This window comes from Punica granatum, chromosome 5 (genome assembly GCF_007655135.1).
Source record: "Punica granatum isolate Tunisia-2019 chromosome 5, ASM765513v2, whole genome shotgun sequence".
NCBI lineage: Eukaryota > Viridiplantae > Streptophyta > Magnoliopsida > Myrtales > Lythraceae > Punica > Punica granatum.
In genome coordinates this window covers 11164811-11187558 of record NC_045131.1, presented here as the reverse complement: position 1 = coordinate 11187558, position 22748 = coordinate 11164811, and the positions used below count along the sequence as shown (strand labels likewise).

At 37.9% G+C, this 22748-nt stretch overlaps 3 protein-coding genes across 3 annotated transcripts; all 3 read right to left on the bottom strand.

The window, feature by feature from the left end:
* Window positions 1-1104: 1104 nt before the first annotated feature.
* On the bottom strand, window positions 1105-1978 carry LOC116208969 (major strawberry allergen Fra a 1.06-like). The gene is made up of 4 exons (XM_031542546.1): window positions 1795-1978; window positions 1510-1698; window positions 1240-1358; window positions 1105-1146 (listed from the first exon to the last, which is right to left on the bottom strand). Exons 1-4 carry the CDS (start codon window positions 1976-1978, stop codon window positions 1105-1107), a joined length of 534 nt encoding a protein of 177 aa, XP_031398406.1.
* Window positions 1979-10504: 8526 nt separating this feature from the next.
* Window positions 10505-11113, bottom strand: LOC116208968 (pathogenesis-related protein STH-21-like). Its single transcript, XM_031542545.1, has 2 exons — window positions 10996-11113; window positions 10505-10761 (listed from the first exon to the last, which is right to left on the bottom strand). Exons 1-2 carry the CDS (start codon window positions 11111-11113, stop codon window positions 10505-10507), a joined length of 375 nt encoding a protein of 124 aa, XP_031398405.1.
* Window positions 11114-12765: 1652 nt separating this feature from the next.
* LOC116208967 (major allergen Pru ar 1-like) lies at window positions 12766-13376 on the bottom strand. Its single transcript, XM_031542544.1, has 2 exons — window positions 13193-13376; window positions 12766-13058 (listed from the first exon to the last, which is right to left on the bottom strand). The coding sequence occupies exons 1-2, from the start codon at window positions 13374-13376 to the stop codon at window positions 12766-12768; spliced, it is 477 nt and encodes a 158-aa protein (XP_031398404.1).
* Window positions 13377-22748: the final 9372 nt, after the last annotated feature.

The window sequence follows — 22748 nt, the reverse complement described above, 5'->3', positions numbered from 1 at the left end:
AACTACTACCAATATCCTTTATTTATTTCTAATATTTTGTATTATAAATTTATAATACCAACAAATCCCTGCACAACACGCCGTTTATATGACTAATTTTAGTTATAAATACAGGGTTTGTCATATATTAAAAGCACCTTGTGATCGGATCAAACTGATGCTCATATATGAATTAGTTTTAACCATTAAAGTGAGGTCATCTCGTGGTTTAAAAATAAAAAATAAAAGACATGCTACTTCCATGGTTTACTTTCCCTACGAGCTGTCGGATTAACTTATGCCCCCTAACCAGGATCAGCTGCTTAATAATTATGTATTCCGAACTATCGCAATCTCAATCCTTTAGAAATCCTATCCTAATAGTTATCCTGTCTACCAAACATGCCTGGTGATTTTGGATTGATTACTTGAAATTGATTAGATAGTTTATTGGAACCACCGCATCAAAGAGAGAGAGGGTCCAGAGTGGAGGAATCGCCCTCGAACGAAAAAAATCACGGATTTAATTCTCAATTAGCGCAACTAAAAAAATAATATATTAAATTTTTATTGGGCTTATATGGACTTGGGCCCATTTCTACTTAAAAGTTCAAGCTGATAAGTGGTGGTACCCAAGCCATATATTAACCCATAGATTTTCCTTTTCTTTTTCGATGTGGGATTTATCTCATTTTACTCCTCAACACCCGCTCTCACGTGCAACGTGTGTGGTTTATTTCTGCCTATACGTTGTCACGTGCCCTTAAACAACCGCCCTCAACAATTGAGGTCGAGTCAGGCTCTTCTTCCGTGCTCAAGCGAGGGGGGACTAACACGAGGCGCACACTTTGGCTGCACTCGACATACTAGGCCTGGCGTGGTGTGGGTGCGCACACGCGTGTAGACACGTATACGCGTAACTTATGCTCTGATACCATATTAAATTTTTATTGGGTTTATACGGGCTTGGGCCCATTTCTACTTAAAAGCTCAAGCTGATAAGTGGTGGTACCCAAGTCATATATTAACCCATAAATTTTTCTTTTTCTTTTTCGATGTGGGATTTATCCCATCTTACTCCTCAACATAATATGTACTATATACTAATAGACAATCGTGCTACTTTTATTTCCTCTCCCTCTGTCTCTTCATAGCTATGCCGAGAGCCTGAAACCAAGAAAGCCAGCAGGATTTGCTTGATCTGATCAATAAGGGCTGCCAATTCTAAGCAGAGACGGTGTGATTGTCCCAAATGCATGCCTGGATCAACTTGCAATACAACCCCTCCGAGAACAAGCATTTGAATTCAACGACTGACTGCGCTGTACAACTGATTGCACTATAGACCTTGCCATTAGTTATGCTCCAAAATGAAGAATCTAATAGAAGGCGAACACTGGGGACAGGAATTCTATTACATGTTTTATACATAGGCGTCGGGGTTCTCGATGAGGTATCCTACCACCGTTTGGTAGAATATCAAGTTTCCTCGTTTGGCTCTCTCGAAGTCCCCTTCTTCAAGCGTGATACCTTCCTTCGGGTGGAACTCGGTCGCTATCTGGATGATGCATTTGTTGGGGCCTGAAGCTATGTACCTGACCTCGTAGACCAACGACTCCACCTTCCGTTCTTTCATCCAGATGCTGCCCTCGATCAAAGTTGCCTTGAGAACATAATTCTCTGGATCGATGACGTCGACCCTGTATACGTCTTCCCTGCCTGCCAAGGAAAATATAGATCAACATGACATGTTTCCAGTTACAAAGACTTCACAGGCATGTCCGCAGCCTCTCGTGTTTGATGTTTAGTACCAACCTGACTTAAAGATGGTTCGACTGATGGTTCCGGGTCCTCCATCTCCTTTGGTCAGTTTCACACTCTTGATTACATTAGAGAGCAGCTTTGGCAGAAGGTTGTGCCCGTCGATGACCACCGCCTTGAATACCCTATCTCGGGAAACAGGGATTACGAACTCATGGTAAGAGCAGGGGACATTCATGGCTTGTTGGACAAGGCTTGTCCAACATGCAGATTGTGGTGTTTACGATAGGAGGGGATACTCTTTTTAATTGTGTTATTTATAGCTTTCTTTCACGCGCAGTGAGAAGAGATCCTAAAATTGCCTTTGGCAGTTTAAGTGACAACCCAAAGTCCCTAAAAAACCAAAATAACAATATACCGAAAAGGATAAACCAAAATAGCAAAACCAAAAAAATGTAAAACAGAATTTCGACTCATCTCGTTAATTTAAAGAACCAATGGAGCTTCCGATGAAACTTCGTAACCAATATTTTTATATATTTCCGATATATATATATATATATATATGAAAGCAGGATAAATGTGGACCCAGTTAGATGGCCGAAGAATATTCCGTTTCTGAATGAAATTTTCTTGGGGTTTTTAACTTTTTTATTTTTATTTTTAAATTTTTAAAATTTTAAATTACAATTATCTTTACTTATGATATTTTCTCAAAAAATATATCTACCAATAAACCCAGAATCTACCAGTAAACCCAGAAAAAAGTATGTGAGTTTTTTTGCTTTTTATTGTTTCACTTCAAATTCTCGATCTCGAAAATATGAAAACCGTGATAAATCAATCTCAACTTTTTTTCTTTGATCTTTTTGGTACGGCCATCTATGTTCTTATGACAAATCTCTTTCACAGTAAATTTCATTCTTTGCCTATGTATGCAACATGTTGTGCATTGAATTTTTTTCATGATACATATTAAAACTGAAGTGAGTTTTTTTTAAAAAATACGTCTATCATTAGACATGAAGGTGACTTTTTCAATTGTTTATTTTACTTTTTGTCACTTATGTACAACTAATAGCTTTAGAATGTTTGGATGAAATTTTTGCGAAATTTTCTAATTCTTTAATTTTATTCTATATCACGCCAAAATTCTGAATAAAAAAATGTAGTTGTGTGTGCGCATTAGAAGGATGTCTTTTTATACTTCTTTAATATAGTTTTTCATATCTAATTCATCAATTTAAATTACCATTAGCGACATACTTAATAATATATTTTTATTTATTGTATGCTTTCCGTTGAATGGATTTTTCTCGATTTTATTTTTTTCTAAAAGAACAAATTTTAAAAATTTTTAAAATGTATAGATATAGATTCGGGACTGTTCATTGTCTTCTCATTTATTGAGCTTTCTTTAAAAAATATTTTTTTTGATCTTTTAATTTTAAATTTTTATAACATATAAAAATAAATTTGTGGAACCGGTCCTTATTTCTCCTTTTTCTTGGAAAAAAGAATTTTGTTTTATCATAAAACTTTTTAAAACATATAAATTTACGGGCCGTTTGGATTCAGAGTTAAAGTTACTTTGATTTTGATTTTAATTTTGATTGTAGAAAAGGACAAATAAAATGTAGTTATAAATTTGACTTGGGAAACGTGTGTTTTTGTTGTGTAGTGTGTTGAGTTAAAGTTAAAGTTAAAGTTAAAATCAAATTCTTTGAAAACAAACAGGGCATATTTTCTCGGGTTTTGAGCTTTTTTCTATAAGCAAATTTAAAATTTTTTAAACGTATAAATATAGATTTATAGAAACGATTATTATTTTTCTATTTTTTTGAATTTTTACAAGATTATAAATACTAGAAAAGGGGTACTTTCAACTTTTCAAACACATTCTATAAATAAGATGATAGTTACAAAATCGAATTTTCGCTCAAATAATAACATAAGATATAAGATATAAATCTTGATAATGTTGGGGATAGAAATTCATCCTATCATGGTTGGAATTTTTCTTTTAAATTTTTTATGCACAATCTTGACAATGGTGGATTTTTTAAGACTTATATAGAGTTCTCTTCTTTTCTGTAATTTTTTTCTTATCTTATTCATGAAATTAAATTACTATTAGTCTTATATGTCTAATAATATATTGTTATTGATTCTAAAGTACTATTTTTAGTAATTTATAGCACAAAGTTTATATAATAAAATTAGTAGAAAAAAAGATCATTGTTAATCTTGTGCAAAGCATGAGCTCCACAACTAGTATATATATCCATGTCTATATATATATATATATATAGATATTCTGATCCCTAAACAAGGGCTCTCCATTCTCTACCCAAAAGAGAGCTCTCCATTCATATTATTATGGGTAAACCTTTTGCCTAAATTCTCAGCTCAAGAAGATCCGAATCTTTTCAAGTCTTTACTAATACTACATACATAAATACCTCGGGATATTTTATTTATTGATTGATGCATTTTTCAAGAATAAACATTAACTGATACCTTGAAATCTTTTCTCATTAGGACTTCTTAGTTTCACGTGGCCTGCGTCGAGACACTACAAACCAATCTTACTCCTCTTTCTAGTCTATTGTGTGGGGTGAAGCTACTCCAGCCAACACTGCCCTGGCGAGGTAGCTTGTGACCGATGGGTCCTCGCTTGAGGGGTGGTGGCCAGGATCAAGCCCTTACTCCCCTTGTATTCCTTCTTCTTCTTCTTCTTCTTCTTCTTCTTCTTCTTCTTCTTCTTCTTCTTCTTCTTCTTCTTCTTCTCCTCCTCCTTTGTGGTCTTCTTCTTCTTCTTCTCCTTTGTGGCTGGCTCAGCGAGGTTGCTTGTGACTGAAGGGTCCTCGCCTGAGGGGTGGTGGCCAGGATCAAGCCCTTCTTCATCTTCTTCTTCATCGGTCACTCGCTTGAGGGGTGGTGGCTAGGATCAAGCCCTTACTCCCCTCGTATTCCTTCTTCTCCTTCTTCTCCTCCTCCTCCTCCTCCTCCTCCTCCTCCTCCTCCTTTGCCTCCTCCTCCTCCTCCTCCTTCGTATTCCTTCTTCTTCTTCTTCTTCTTCTTCTTCTTCTTCTTCTTCTTCTTCTTCTTCTCCTCCTCCTCCTTTGTGGCTGGCTCAGCGAGGTTGGTGGCCAGGATCAAGCCCTTACTCCCCTCGTATCCTCTTCTTCTTCTTCTTCTTCTTCTTCTTCTTCTTCTTCTCCTTTGTGGCTAGCTCAGCGAGGTTGCTTGTGACTGAAGGGTCCTCACCTGAGGGGTGGTGGCCAGGATCAAGCCTTTCTTCTTCTTCTTCTTCTTCTTCTTCTTTCTTCTTCTTCTTCTTCTTCTTCTTCTTCTTCTTCAGTTTCTAAAATAAATTTTAATTTCTATGCATTTTTTTTAACGAGGGGTATCCGGGCATATAGGTGGCCCAGTAGAGAGTATTCACCTCAATGGTCTCTATTAGGGGTGTAAATGGTCAAGTCGGCATGATTTTTTAAAAAAAGTCGGATTCCGAATTTTTCGGATCAGTTTTTCCGAGGGTGAAACCTGTATAAGAACCTAATAAGATATATAAAAACCACCCATTATAAGATCGGGGTTTCGAGTTGGGTTCTCGAGTTAACCTGACTTTTCAGAAAAATGAAAATATATCTTCTCTAATATGTAATGTCAATCATCCCAACTCCCATGTTCCACAACCTTACGAGAAGGTCTTGTGTGCAACGGTGGTATCACGTAGGACTATGTTACCAGACACATAAAAATTATTTTTGTCAACAATAGATTTTTTCTATTTTTGTTTACATACTAAATACTAAAGTAGGGAAAAGATGGAAGAAATTAGGGGAAGAGAATGGAATAGAGGGGTTGGAGTAATGTTTCATATGTTTTTATGTATTTTACATAACTAATAAATAAATATATATGTATACGCTGAGCCAACAAACATATATGTATATACATAGTCAGGTTGGGTTGATTCCCATCGGATTTTTTTCTTGAACCTGAACCAGAAAAGCAAATACGAGAAGGAAAAAAACTTTAAAACGAATTTTCCACTACAAGAGAAGGGTCCTGGGGCAATCCATAAAAGGACCTGGGGCCTCCTAGGTCCTTAGGTCTCCCCGACCCATTCGAAAGGGTCGCTTAAAGTATAGTTGTTTTAGAACCCTGGGTCACCATAGACCCGATCAAAGGCGACCCAAAATGATGGGTTGGCTAAAGTGATGGTCGGCCCATGCAATGTCTTGAGATGACCCAAACTTTTGGGTTGCCAGAAGCTAACCTTGGTAGACCCAATGTGGGTCGAGAAAGCCTTGACTTTGGCTGGCCTAATGTTTTGGGTAGTGAGAGCTGTGCGTTGGGCGACCTTCCGTGGGGTTGTGACATGTTATCCAAGGCCGACTCTTCCTTTAGGGTTGTTATAGGTCTGTCATTCCCGACCTTCGAAGGGTCGGCCCAAGCAGGAGTACATGTTTATATAGTTCAACCCCTGGTAGAAGGCTAATAGCTCGCTGTTGGTACACGAGGACAAAAAACGGCTGCCACTGTCAGCACATTACTAGCGTGTTATCAGTTTGTTCCTCACCTATTTACAAGCTGTTTGCCAATTGCAATATAGAAAAATATAAATTACAAATTAATCAAATTTGTAATCCAAATAATTAAGCCCATAATTATTACATAAAAGTTTATGAGTGGTGCGGTTACGAGACCCGACATAGGTGACGTCCTAAGTTTAATATTAAAGCAATAATACTAACGACAATAACAAAAATTCAGACAACAACGCTGAGATTCTTGGGTTGTGTCGTTATTTGAACTCCACATCGATGCTTCTTGAGCTGGGATACCAATTCTACTTGCTAGGATCCCTTAATCATATCCTCTTACCCTGTCATGCATGTCCGGAATAGTGTCATCCCCTGCCCATATCCTCTTACCCTTTCATGTCGACTTCAAGAACTTAATTAAACATCGAATACCGACTCAAAGCAGAAGTTCGAAATTTAATTTTAGCATCGAATACAAACTCCTTTACCACTTCCAGACATGTCTTCTCCCAGAAGCAACTTAGCAAATCTTTCCTTCATCATCTCAACCTCTGCAAAGAATAAGCCGAATAATGAGTCCGCAGCACATTAAACAAAAGCGAAACAGCCCAAAATTTCTCATTTCGTAACTTATAATCGAAACCGAATGCTCGAAATGGAACAATAGGCATTTCTTGGCGCTGCATCTGAACCCGGAAAACAAGAGTATGAACAACACGACATTTAAATCCTCAACCCTGTCGAACATATAAGGCCAAATCTATGCTGTTCCCGGAATTTTCCTCACTGTTCTAGCAGACAAAACACATTTTTGGACCTTATAAGGTCCACATTTTTCAACGACCAGCAAAGGGCAGAAATGATTAAGTCACACTCCAATAATAGTAAATGCAGAGATTCAATGGAGAAGCGAGGATCGACGACGCACACTGTCATTACTGTACATGTAAGTATGTTGCAGGAGTATAAAAGTACCGGACAGTTCGACGTCCTTCTTCTTTTCCTTGTGGTTGTCACAGAACACGATGTCCCGGCCACCGATCCACGGCGCCATGATGGGAGCCCTGAAGTTGAAGCTCCAAGCGGCAGGGAGTGGAGGGCGGCGGGGGAAGGAGGCGATGGAGATGGATGTGGCACCGTCAAAGTTGAAGGGGAGGTGGCAGAAGCTGGCGCTGGAGCTCTCGGACTCGCTGACCTTGGCGCTGAGGCTGTACCTCCCGCACCGGTCGCAGTCGTCGTTGTTGGAGGAAACGCTCCCCCTGTCGTCGTCAGATCTGCGGTGGTTGCATTTCGACATCCACCTTTGCTCACAGCCTCATCAGAGGTGCTTGGGTAGACTTATGTGATATACATATCACTTCCAAATTTAACTTCTCAAATTCTAAATTTTCAAATTTTCATTTTGATGCCTAAAGTCCGATATGAGGCGACCCTTTCTTTTGGATCGCTAAAAAACAGACATAGGACTTGTCATAGACCTTGCTTGGTTGACCGAAAAATTTGGGTCGCAAAAAACCATATCTAGGCCGACCCATTATTAAGAGTCGAAATAGACCATACCTATGGCGACTAACTTGTGCCACCGTTAATTATTGGGTCGCGAAAAATCATACCACCCTTTTTGGTGGGTCGGCATAGGCTGGCCTACCATGTCCATTTTTCACCAACCCGTAAAAAAGTTGACCAAAGCCCTATCTTGGGTGACTCAGAGTGCGTTTGGATTTAGAGTTGAGTTGAGTTGAGTTTTGGTTTTAATTAATAATTGAGAGAAAATAATGATTAAGTAATGATTGTGTTATTGAATTGTGAAAAAGTAATGAATAGTTGAGAGAATTTAATATTAGAAATTGAATTGAATGGTTAAAAAAATTAAAAAAATTAAAAAAGTAATGATTGTGATGTTGAATTGAAAATAAGTGGAGTTGAGTTGAGTTGAGTTAAAAAATTTTCAAAAAACAAACACACCCTCAGTTTTATAGGTCGCCCTAAACCCATTTCAGGTGACCTTTGGAAACCCATTTTGATGGGTATTCGATTTTTCGGTGCAGCAGGTCGGGTCGATTCCCATTGGGTTTTTTTCTTGAACTCGAACCAATAAGTGAATATGAGAAGGAAAAACACTATAAAACGATTTTTCAATTTTCGGTACGATACGGGCCGGGTCTTTTTTGTTTTTTGTTTTTTTATGTCGGGTTGTTCGGTTTTTGCTTACACACCTACTCTTTGTGGTGACTCAGAACTTAAGACTTTACAAGAAAGTCACTCTCTTTAACTACCGAGTCAACTCTATTTGAATTATTTTTAATGTAATTTATTTTAAGTGAAATTTATTTTTATTCGTGGAAAAATTATATTAACATTTGTTTTAAGGGTATTGTGGCCATTTTAGTTTCATATTCCTATCCCTATGCTTGACATGCACCAAATTATTGATTATGATATTGCAAATTCATTAGAAATTAAATCCCATCCCTACGAATACAACAAGGAAAACATTTTCCCAAACACTTCTGGTCTTCAAGTAGGTTGTGCCCATCGACAATGAATCTTGGAAGTAGGAATTCTTGGTAAGAGGTGGGAACCCATTAGATAGCGAACCTATGACCTCTATCTCAACAGGCGAGAGTGTGTGCTATTGCGTTACAATCTTTTTTGATTGTCCCCTTTACCCAAGCGCAAAAAAGTTAGTCGGGCTCATGGTTAGTTGTTGAGTATGGATATTGACATGTTTGTTTTCAGGGTTAAAATCACAAAAAAATTAACTTTAACTTTAACTCAACACACTACACAACAAAAATACATATTTCCCAAGTCAAAATTTTTAACTTTAACTTTAATTCAACACACTACACAACATTTGTCATTTTCTACAATCAAAATCAAAGTTACTTTAACTCTGAAATCAAACGCACTGTTAAAGTCGCGTGTGATATGGTATGGTATGGTAAGTGTGAAGGACCATAAATTATCATGTGCTGGCAGCTGTTGAGATGTAACAATAAGAGTTAATTTCTCATCCCAAAATTTGGAAGAAATCATTTTTTGGGCTAACCATTATATCAACTTGAATTTTGGATTGGACATGTGGCCCAGCCACTTGCATGTCCTGTGAAAATTTTACATTGTTGTATGAGAGTTTTATGAGCATTTATGGGCCCACATCAAGTTAGATCCAAAGTAAAATTCAATCTTTTTGGATCACATCACGCCAAGCCAAGAGTCGAGAGCCGTTGAAAATGCGCCTCGAATTGGTCCCCTAACCTGATTGTGGAAGAGAAAGTCAACCTCGTGGAACTTAGCCTGAGCAAGGAAAAGAGAGCAAGGCACGTTAAGGGTGGAGACACACGGATGTACGAAAAAAACTACAAGTTACCACTTGAAGGCGGACAGTGCAAAGTAAAAAATAAGAAGAACAAAGCCTCATCAACCACATTGAATGCAATTTGGGGTTCGGAGCTCGGGTTTTGCCATCTTATAACTTGAGTTTTACTGATTGGATATGAGTTCCTACTTATATCCCAATGAGAATTTTACAACCCTAAAAAGAAAAAATTGGTGTTGAAGACTCGAAAATGGGAGATGCAGAGGCAATGACTCGACAATTTATTATTGAACTTGATTTAGCCCGAACAACAATTTAGACTACATGGGATTTGTGGTCCCCTAATCCAAGTCAGCCTAAGATCCGCCATCGTCAGGTTGGACCCATAAATTGTGTAGTACAAACGCTGGAGAGCTGGATTTAGGTCATGTTGCAGGGTCAGATTAGGCTAGAACAGAGGATCTTGAGCACGAAAGTGATTAAACCAAGCTGGATTTGTTTGATCCGATCATAATAAAGGAGTTGCCTGGGGCTAAAATGTGGGGCCGAGAAGATGCCGGCTCAATCTTAATCTCTTCTATTTCAGGCCAATCTATTGCTCAGGAAGAGTGCCCAATATCAAAGCAGAGACAGTGTGGTTGTGCCAAATGCATGTCCGAATGACCATTCGATATGACTGGCTCAAAGACGATCATTTGATTCCATTTTAGCTCATAATATTGAAACCTCAATCTCATCATGTAAATTGGAATGATCTAAACAAATTTCCTGGCTCGGAAGTCTAGAAAGGTTGTCAAATTACAATTGGGGGAAGGCTAATTCTATTCAGATTAGAAGACATCTAATCGAATGAGGAAAATCAAGGAGAGGAACTCCATTACATGTTTCATGTGTAGGTGATGGGGTTCGCAACGAGGTATGCTGCCATTATTTCATAGAATCTCTTGTTTGTGTGATGGTTTCTCTCAATGTCATCTTCTTCGAGCGTGATACCTTCCTTCAGATGGTACTCGCCTGCCACCTTAACGATGCATTTGTCAGGTCCTGAAGTGACATACCTGACCTCATAGACAATAGAGTCCACCTTCTCCCATAGCGTGCCGTTGCCGCCCTTGATTAAAGTTGCCTTGTAAATATAGTTTTCTGGATCGAAGGCATCGACCCAGTAATGGTCTTAATCGCCTGCCATTCAGATGCCGAGGAAAAATAAATCAAAGCAATCGACATTTTTCCAGTTATAAAGACTTTACAGGCATGAGTGCAGTCCTGTCTTCCAACTCTTTTGCCCTCTCGTGTCTGATGTTTAACACAAACCTGAGTTGAAGACGACTCACTCGATGGTTTCAGGTCCTCCATCTCCATTAATCAAATGCGCACCGTTGATGAGCTGGGGAAGCAGCTTGGGTATAAGGTTGTACTCATCGATGACGAATGCCTTGACTGCCCGATCTCTGGGAAACAGGAAGAAGGACCTCTTGGTAAGAGCAGGGGACATCCATGTTTTGTTGAGACGAGGAGATTGTGAGGCCTATGACAGGAGGGAATGCTGGTGCTGAGGTTGTTCTTAATTTCCGTGGGAAAATGATTATGTTATTTTTTTATAGCTTCATTCGCGCACAGCGAAAAGAGATTTCAAAATTATCTTTGACAGTTACAAGTGACAACTCGCCATCTTAGGCCCCTAAAAACCAAAATATCAAAAAAAAAAAAAAATAGTCGACCATCTCATTAGATCGCATGAAATTTCCGCTGGAATTTGTTGAAGCCGAGAGGTGACAAGGTCAGCTGGAGTCGTGCTGTGTGGTTTTATGGCGCTGTTCCGCGAGTGAGTAGCTTTGGTTTGCTGGGTGCTATGGCATGACAAATTAACAACAAAGAAAAGTTTCTTCAACGGATATGGATGGAGAGGAATTCAAAAGTTTTCAAGGGGGAAGCTATTTCGGTTCCCGGGTTGTCGTAGAAAATCGCATATCATTTTTGTTATAGAATTCATATTTTGTCTTAGGTCAGATTTAAGTTAGCCGGATCTTCTTTGGCTGCAAAGTTGGGCTTGCGTACTGCCATTGATTAGCTTCTGTGATGCTTAGTTCTGCTAGGTGTTTAGTTTGGTAGTTTCTTTGTTGCTCAGCTGTGACGTGCGCTGAGGTTTTGCGTGGTCTGCTGAAAACTGTTGGGACTCGAGAGGGCGTTGGATTTGTAAGAATGATTTTGATTGAATGAAATACCAATACTTTTCCCAAAAAAAAAAGTTGAAATTTTATTAGTTTCCATTTACAAATTCCCCGGTCAAAATTCGGGAATTCCCAAAGATGAAATTTTTATTGGTTATTTTTTATTTTTTAGCAACCGATCTTTTCTCTCCTTCCATGCGCATTTCCTTAAAAATATGTCCAAAATGAACACCGTGCGCATCTCTTTATTTAAATGTGTCCAAAATGACCATAAGTAATATAAAGTCATCAAAGGGTATGGAATCACAAGCAGAAGCTAAAATTATATTATGTAACGTAATTAATTGTTCAATACCTGTTTATTGGTTTTCGCTAATTAATCTTCTAATTATTTGTTCAAAATAAATAAATTAATTACGGTTGGGGTCCCTTTTTCTAGACAATCCATCCCCTTGTTTTGTTCATGATACCAAAATATCCTCAATAGCGTATTGATTACTCTAACTAGATATTGATAAATCCCTTCAATCCCCTCCGAAATTCTCATCTCTTCCTTTCTTAATCTAATAAATGAAATTTTTTTCTGTAACTGAGGGGGCCGAAGTACGAAAAGGAAAAGCATTTAATTAGAATTTGAAAAATTATCCAACTCAAAAAAATTAAAAAGCATGACTGAAAATTTATTATTTGAAAAAGAGTAGGAATTTTTTACTTATATATATATATATGCTCTTCTAAATAAATAATCATCAATGGACTCTTGATACGACTGCTTTGAAAACACAGAGGCATTTGGTTCCAGTATATCATCGCATAATGAAACCTCAATCTTATCGTGTAAATTGGAAAGATCGAAACAGCATTCCCAACTAAGAAGCCTAGAAACCCTTACAAATTACAATTTGGTTACACATGCAATTAGAAGGAATCTAATATAATGAGGAAAATTATGGTGTGAGGAATTCCATCACATGTTTTACTTGTATGCGTCGGGGTTCGCGATGAGGTATGCTGCCATGGTTTGGTAGAATCCAATTACTCTTTGTTGGCCTCTCTCAATGTCCTCTTCTTTGAGTCGTCTGCCTTCCTTCATGTGGTACTCGATCGCCATCTTAACAATGCATTTGTCGGGGCCTCCTGAAGCTACAAATCTGAGCTTGTATATCACCGAGTCGAACTTCTCATGTAGCATGCAGCCCTTACTTAAAGTTGCCTTGTAAGCGTAGTTTTCTGGATCAAAGGTATCGACCCTGTACAAGTCTTCGCCGCCTGCAATTAGTTCCAGATGCCAAGAAAATATGAATCATACGATGTATTTCCGGTTACGAAGAATTTACAGGCATGCGTGTAGTCTAGTCTCCAACTTTTTACCCCCTCTCGGGTTTGATATGTATAATACCAACCTGATTTGAAGATGACCCGCTGGATGGTTCCAGGTCCTCCATCTCTATTGACTAAATATACATGCTTGATGAAATGAGGGAGCAGCTTGGGCATAAGGTTGCATCCGTCGATGATGAATGCCCTGAATGCCCGAACATTGGAAACGGGAAGTACGAACTCACGGTAAGCACAGGGGATGTCCATTTGTTTTTTTTAGGACATGCAGACCAATTATTGGGTTTACGACAGGACGGAAGCAATGCCAATGTCGAAAATTAGTGAATGTTATTTATAGCTTCATTGCCCTGTAATAGTGAGAAAAGATCCCAAAATTGCCTTTTGCAGTTCAGGCGACAACTCAAAATCATCCCATCTTAGCTTAATTATAGCTTAGGTCCTCAAAAAATCAACCCATCTTGGCCTAACGGAGGAAAACGAAGCAATTTACTCATTTGCCAATATACATTTGGAAGCGAATGAACTGCTCTTAGAAAAAATGCCATAGCATGTTCTAAATGTAGGCGTCGGGGTTCGCGATGAGTTATGATACTATGGTTTCGTAGGATTTTATGACTGTATGCCCGTCTTTATTGATGTCCTCTTCTTTGAGCTGGACACCTTCCTTTGGGTGGTACTCAGTCGCCATCTTGACCATGCATTTATCGGGGCCTAAATCTACACACTGAACCTCATAGACCACTGAGTCCACCTTGTCGGATAGCAAGCCGCCCTCGATTACAGTCGTCTTGTAAGCATAGCTTTCTGGATCCAAGCAATCTATCTTGTACAATAGCTGACCGGTTGGCCGTCTGCATCCTGACAACAGACATGAATTGATATGATATCTTTAAAATTTCAAAGAGTTACGAGCGGATACTCCAGATTTTTTTTTTCTCTGTCACGGGGTTTGATGTTTAATATCAAACTTCAGCGAAGACGATTCGCTAGATGCTTCCGGGTCCTCCATCTCCACGGATGAATTCTAGGCTCTTGATTACATGAGGGAGCAGCTTACAAATAAGGTTGTGCATGTCTATGACCAGCGCTTCCAAAGCTCGATTCCGGGAAACAGGAAGTAGAATTTCTTGGTAAAACCCGTTGATATCCATATATTGTTCGATGAGGAGAGGTCGTAGGGTTTATGATTGTGTTACTGTTCTTTATTTGGTGTCCTGAAGGAAAGTGAACGGTATTTATAGCTTCATTCACTTATAGTGAGTAAAATCCCAAAATTGTCTTTGGCAGTTCCAACTGAAAACATTAAATCAATCGATTAAGTCTCTGAAAACCAAAATAACAAAATATTAGACAAAATTATAAAGGAAGTCAACCACTCTGATCGGATGATCAGTTGGAAATTCCAATAGAAAATTAATTTTGAGTTTCTCTTAACAAACTCCAGTCAAGATCGGGAAATTCCAAAATGAATCCCTCCCCATGCATCGATACAAATTACCAAAGGTCCCAATCCCATTATTAATAGTGCACGTGGATAGATAATTATTTATTTTAATTTTTTTTTCTAAATGGATCCAATTATAATCATCATACGTCTTTTCTGTCCTTCGGCCATGCCCATCTTGCTAAATAAGTATTTTAGAAAACAGCATGAGCAGTATTTATTTCGTAAAATGTTATGACATTAATTGTCTTACTCCCATTATTGAAAATCATTTTCCCATTCCCCGACCAGCTAATAATGTGCACTTTATATGTTTAAAAACGGTATTTAAAAATAGTATATTATTTTTTTATGGATATGTTTAAAAATAGTATACCATATGCCAACCGTACTTATTATAATCGTTAGAATAAGGCTAAGTAAATGAAACTAAACGATGCATTTCCTGCCGAAAATAATTTAAATGATATATATATATATATATTACATACATAATTCTACATTTCTATATCATTTCTTTCTTATTTAAGTAGACATTTTACTATTACTATTTTTTCATTCGTTCATGTACATTCTCCAAAAGAAAATCTCGAAAAGAATGTCTTATTAATTGTTTTAAAAACGTTGAACTATAATGATTTTGGTTGTTTATAACTTTATATTCATAATTTACTATATTCAATTTCCCCATGTTTTACTTACTTTTGTCTTTTTCTCTAAAAATATATCTTAAAAAATTGTCTTTATGTAAAATGTGTCCTTAAATGACCATATATAACACAATTGTATCCCTGAAATGCGAGATGTGACAGGGTCGAAAGAAAAGGTGGGAAGAAAAGTGGAATTAAAATAAGTGATGTAGAATTCTTTATTATTATTATTATTATTATTATTATTATGAGGAAGGTGTATAATTTTTTTTTATCTGTGGCAAAAGAGGCTCATGTGTTTAGTAAATGGAATGAAAATCTTAAATATCTAATAAAAGAGCACAAATAGACCTATGTTGGGTGTGTCTTGCATTAAGCAGCAATCTCAAAGACCCGGTAAACGAGGAAGATATCAGAAGAAATATTATTTCATATATTTAGAGGTATCTTGTAATCTCCTAATATATTCAAAGGGGAAAATATTCTTGGAGAGATATTATGATATGTTTAGGATATATCTTTTGGATGTTACAAATAGGGTCTTGTATGGCTCGTTAAATAAGCCTCAGTTGCAGTGAGACCTTGGTCCCTTGGGGGTCGATTGAGAGATTCTCGTATTACGGGGATAGTGATGGTGGATCTTTTTGGAGTTCTTAAGGGAATTTTCTTTGTAACTCTAAGGTATTAGAGTGAGAAAGTTGGAGAGAATTGAGAGATCGAGTTAGACTCTTCTCGGTGTGGGGTTCGCAATAGGGCTGGGATGAGAGACATATCCGAGAGCTGTAATCTCTGGTTAACTGTTCTAGTGAACATAGTCGCTAAATAATCCCAACGTGTTACATAAGGCATATATTGTATAATTGTTCTGTTTTCCACAATTTTTTCCATCCCTCTGTGTAAATAACCCAATATCGGCTCACAATCAATAACATCTTCACCATCTAGAGTAAGGATGAGCCAAAGAACACCATGCATTGATGGGTGGTGAGGTCCCATATTGACTATCATGAGGTCTTTTCTTGTAGTTGTTACATTCATAGGTCATTCCTCGATTCATTTTTTCATGAATTGCTGAAAACAAGAAGAAGTTCATCAAAATTCAAGATCTAATAAATCAAATAATTCAAGTTATTTTTCAATTTAACGAGTTTTTGATTCCCGAATATCCAGCCGACTAATTAATTCTTTATAACGTACTTTTTTTTTTCTTTGACAAATAAGACATAAGTCGTTGCCATTTTCCCAGGATTTTACATAGACCTCTCTGAGATAAATAGTCTTTTCTGTGTAATTCCAAATGTGAAGTAAGTCTTCGTATCTTATTGGTGAAGCTAACTACTTGAAATTCAACAGACCCACTGTTTTCTAGTGGATTCTCCTGTTCTACGCTGTGCACATTTCCCCTTTCTTGTCTAAAGGGTTTTACTACGTATATCCGATATCCGATATCCGATCTTATTATCTCTGTTATCTCATCTCGTATTACAGACATCTTGTCCCAACAATTGGTATCAGAGCCCGGGGTGCTAGAATCGAATATGAAGATGTCGGTTGTGAGAATTTGAGGTTGAGAAGGTTGATGGATCGAGTGGCAATGGATTGTGCAGATCGAGTGGAAAGTATTGCTGGTGCAGCATGGCCTTGATGGAGGACTAGAAGGAAAAGCCCCGATGGCCATGATTTGGGCAACGAAAAATGAGGTGGCCCTTGGAGGCTGTAGCAGAGCAGGAGGCACATGGATGTATTGAAGTGCGTTGAGGTGAATACGGTTCAAGGTGGAGACTCAGAGATCCAACAAAAAAACCGTGAACACGAGAATATTGATTGTCGCGATGCTTGACTGAATGCAAGTCAAGGTGGAGAATTGTTGGGCATGTCTTGAACTAAGCTACAATCTCAAAGGCTCGGTAAACGGGGAGGAAATGAGGAGAATTAGTATTTCCTATATTTCGAGATGTCTTATAACCTCCAAATATATTCAAATGGGAAAATACCCTTGGAGAAATAATATGATATTTTTAGGATATATCTTTTGAATATTATAAATAGGATCTTGTATGGCTTGTAAAATAAGCCTCAGTTGTTGTGAAACCCCGGCTCCTTGGGGGATTGGTTAAGAGAATCTTGTATCACGGGGATAATGATGGTGAATCTTTCTAGAGTTTTCTCTGAGAAATTTCTTTGTAACTCTAGAATATTAAAGTGAGAAAGTTGAAGGAAATTGAGAGATCGAGTTAGACTCTTCTCGGTGTGGGGTTTATAACGGAGGCTAGGATGAGAGACATCTGCAATGGTTATAATCTCTGGATCATTATCTAGTGAATCCTCCTGCTTTGCGCCATGACGTTCTCCTTTTCTCATTAAGAGGAGTTCTACCACGTATATCCGATGTCCGATTTAATTTTCTCTGTTATCTCATATTGTATTACAAGCATCTTGTCCAACAATTGGTATCAGAGCCTCGGTGTTGGAATCAATTCTGAAGATGTTAATTACAAGAATTTGAGGTTGAGAAGGCTGATGGATCTAGCGGCAGCGGATTGTGCAGATATAGTGGAAGGTATTGCTAGTAAAACATGGCCTTGATGGAGCACTAGGAGGAGAAGCCTCGATGCCCATGACCCAAGCAATGACAAATAAAGTGGAGCCCTTGGGGGCTGTAGCAGAGCATAAGGCGCTTGGATGTGTTGAAGTGCGTTTAGGCGAATACGATTCAAGGTGGAGACTTGGAGATCCAACAAAAAAAGCTGTGACCACGAGAAGATTGATTGTCGCGATGCTTGGCTGAATGCGAGTCAAAGTGGAGAATTGTTGGTCGTTGATGTGAATCGGAGAATGGGGGTGCTGAATATCCTCGGGGAGAACTCCATGCTCTGATAACATGCAAGAAAGGGAATATCGGGAGGAATCCCGATTTTCCTCTCTGATGCTTAAATGAGTAATGGGGCGTAGAATAGATGAATGAACTGTTCGGAAAGTTACATACTTGGAGTATTTATGAACATTTTCTAAGCGTTGACAGTTACATAGAAAGTTGTTCAAAATTAAATTCGAGTAACTGTTTCTACTAAATTTGTGGCTAGGCCTGTTAGTAGGTTTTGTGGACTCCCTTTCTAACTAGGCCTTTAAGGGCCTATAGTTCATGGGCTCATCAGGCATGTCTTGTATTAAGCTGCAATCTTGAATACCCGGTAAACGTGGAAGAAATCAGGAGAAATATTATTTCATAAATTTCGAGATATCTTATAAAATCCTAACATATTCAAATAGAGAAATATCCTTAGAGAGATATTATGATATGTTTAGGATATATCTTTTGAATATTATGAATGGAGTCTTGTATGATATGTAAAATAAATCTCAGTTGTTGTGAAATCTCCCTTTGGGATAGTGATGGTGGATTTTTATGGAGTTCTCTTGGGGAAATTTCTTTGTAACTCTATGATATTAGAGAGAGAAAGTTGGAGAGAATTGAGAGATCGAGTTAGACTCTTCTTGGGGTGGTGTTTGTAATGGAGGCTATGAGAGACATCTTCGAGGGAAAAGTCTTGCTCCAGTTAAGTAACCTGATGATCATGAGTTTAAGGTTGTATTTGATTCCCAAAAGGTGATCATTTCCAAAAAAAGGTTCATTCATTGGGAAAGGATATGCGAAGGATAACATGTACGTCCTTAGCATGAATAATTAAAAATGTATGCTCTTAGTATGAATAATTAAATAGGCATATTTTTTTTTTATTGTTGATGACATAAATCTATTTGGCATTACAGGGTGTTTAATTTCTCAATGTACTTGATTGTGTGATTTGGTCAAGCTGATTATTGGACTCTTTTAATTTGCGAATATTTTATTAATGATATTGGATAATAATTTGGTTATTAATTAATTATAATTCATTTAAAAAATTTATAATTTTGGAATCTTATAAGTAATGTTGAGATATGGTCACTGTGAGATATAGTGTATTAAATTCATGATTTGATTATGAATGAATATATATAAATCAATGAATAGGAAAATGTATTTATCAATGTCATTGACCATACTCATTAGTCTTGAAATGGAAGTAAATCCATAATTTATTTGGTGGATCTAATGTGTAAATTGATAGAACGAGTTTTAGTATGTTTTAACAAATTACGGTTGTTTAATTGACAATAAGGGATTATGTTCTCACATGAATGTATTTATAAAAGGAAATATTTATCTCTTTTATAACCATTCAAGAATGCCGATGGAAGTTTCAAAATAAATTAGATTTGTGACTGTTAATTTTTAGCATTCCCATGAGAAATGTGTCTTTGACCTTTGCACGGTAAATGGTTATTAGTTTGTAATTTCACTTATATGGATTTTAGAGTAAGGCGTTCACATATGGACAAGAAAGTATTTTTTGATTTTTATTTGTGATCTTGAAGCACGACACATGATTTTGAACAAAAAATATATACTTGTCATGTGCGAATTTATGAGGCGTAGTCTCTATAACATGCAATTATAATATATAAATTTACGTGAATGAATTTATTCATTATATATATATATATATATGTATATATGTGATTAATATCTTGACATAACTAATATCTCCATTATTTATGTGATGCATGTGACCGTCCGGTAATTATTCTGGAGCTCAAATATATTATAGTGATGAAGAGTCTCAACGAGATGTTAACAATATTTTCATGTCACGAGGTGCGTACGGAAGAAATACACAATAAGGAGGTACATAAAGAAACTATGTATGATAATTGAGAATTATTTAAAACCACAAGAAATATGGGACTTTACCGGATTATAAAATTAGTTTGAGTGAATCCTACCCTCTTTACATCGATGCCACTAAATAGGAGAATCGACTCCTTGAACGTAAATCGAGTTTTGAGGGTTCAAGGGCTCTTCACTATAAAGTATACATGAAATCTAATACGTGTTTATATTTTCAGTGCATTATGAATTATAAGAAATAGTGGGGGTAATTCCCAAAGTTCCCTACCTGATTTAATGCATCAAATTTCCACAATGAGAAGGATGGACATTTGTTCTTAACATTCTCGCAACTTTTAAAGTGGAGTGATAAAGCGGTTGTGGATACTCCCGATGAGACTGCCTACGCAAGTATGAAAGTGAGAGGCCGCTTCCTACAGATTTTTCCAGTAAAATCCTAAAGTACTTGCTAAACCAGAATAGCGCAAGGCTGTACTAAATTGGCGCTGCCTATAGTGTTCTATAACCCATGTATAGTGTGAACTAAATTCCTTAAATTTATGTTCTAATCTGCGGTTCAAGCCCTAGGTCACAGTCATGCCATGCACTATACAGTAACCGCCTATTTTGTTTTCTTTATATTATATTATTTTATGTGATATTATTATTAGTAAGGGGGATTGTTGTATAATAAATCATATTTAATAATAATAATAATTGGTCAGATGTTTTTTAACTGTTTGATTTGATCAATTTAATTTGTTGACTCTTTAATTGTTTGGCCGTTGATCATCCAAATAATTGCATGTTCAATTGACTTAGCTCAAATATTCTTGCCCGTTCAAGGAAATTAAAAAACAATTAGTTTTCTTTTACCGTTGAAGTCTATTAACTTGTGTTATTAGAATCTTGAAGTTTTGCAATGCTATATATGCATACATAGTTTTTGAGAGCAAGAATTCTATTTTAAGTTCATATATTATTTGATCTTGGGTTGAGTTTTAGTGAGGGAGCGTCGTGTTTGTAGCCACGATTCCTCCTTGTGGACATTATATTCCGGGGTTGGGTAATTCCGTTGAAGCCGCGTGTGCGCACCCGAATTTCATCTCGTCGGGGCACGCGTGCGCGCGCCTATGCAACGCGGCTTGGGAGTGTCCACCTTCCCGGGGACGCGCGACGGACGTACGTGAGAAGGAGTCGCCACTTGCCATTTTACGACCCGAAGGTCGAGGGCCGGCAAGTTACCCGGGTCTAGGGGTACGGGGTACACCTAATTGCTAAGGCATATGGTCTGCGAAACCCGAAGTTCCGAATTCGGGGGTTCTGTTACATGCGAGCCTATATCTCGCATGCCCTATCGGTACTCTAGCTTGTCTAGGCTTGCCATTTTAATTTAATTACCGCTTAATTAGGTTCCGCTTATCTTACGCGTTTTGACACCGTAAATTCGAAGGAACACTCCGACCGTCCACTCTCCGACCGGGATTCTTACATGAATAAATGTACAACATAAATCCTTACATTGTCCTCTCAAATAAATAAAATACAAATTACAGCAACTGAATCCCGGTCGAATCGCATTCGGTTATTATTCCACTCGTGCTCACCGTGTGGTTTGAAAAGAACGGAATTGAAATTAAGATGCGCTCAGTGTTAGGGGGGGTAGACCCCGTGATCTACGGTGGGGCGTTGGATCCCCTATGGGTCGCATCCTAAGGGATCGAGCTCGATCCGCATAACAAAACAAGTGCAAGAATGTAACAAAACGGGCATAAATAAGCAAACAACGGGATTTTGTTATTGCCGAATTTACGTGAATTAACCGATTATTAACCGGAGTATCTTGGCATACAAATCCTACCCTAAAACAAACAAAGTAGGTACAAGGTGTGAATCGATCAAGGATCGCCTCGGGAAGGTATTTCGCATTTGGCATTATTTTATGAGGACCTGACGTACGTGACGTCTGTTGTCAAGCCTTGTGTTTGTGGGTTATTTTTAGGGTTGTTCTATGTTGTGACACTACGGTTGTTACAGGTTATTACCAAACATTGATTCCGCCTGTACATCCTAAAACCTAGTGCCTATCCCACTATGCCCATTTTGTCTTAGCCGAGTATACAATTAATTCGGTATTTGTATTTTGAGCTAATCCACCCGAACTAACTACCCGAGACTATGCTAGAATAACAAAAACTCATCGGTCGGATAGGCGGGCTATGCAGATGAACCTGCGCCTAGATAGGTAGCCCATCCCTACCCTGATACCGCATGTTTCTCTTATTCTAACCCTAGGGGGGTGTCGCTAGGTTGCAAATAGACGATTTGCCCTTGAGATAAAAATTGTTTTCGGGAAAGAGAGATTACGCGGTGCGGGCCACCTCGGCCTGTGACCGGCGCTAACTGATCCCCTGGACCTTCCAGGGTTGTCAAGAACCCTAAAAGAGCCAAAAGATCGGTTAATCTATCCGGAAGTGATCTAAGAAGAACTTCCACGTCCAGACCTGAGTTTCCTGAAATCAGGTGAGGCCTCGAGTCAAGACGCGCAAGTCCTTCCTAGACATCCATGTCACATCGAACTACATGTCTCGAGTTTTATAAAATTTGCAAGTTTTGAGAAGGGCACCAACGCATGTTTGCAACCTATCGACGCGTGTTACCGGTTTATTACCAATTCGTACAAAATTATTAGGGCCAAGTGAATTAATTAATCTTGTGAATGTCCAATTACCCAGTTAGTGAAATTATTGATTAAATTAATTAATGTTTTGCCAAATGCTCTAAATATTCGGGTTTCGGATCGTCGAGCCGAT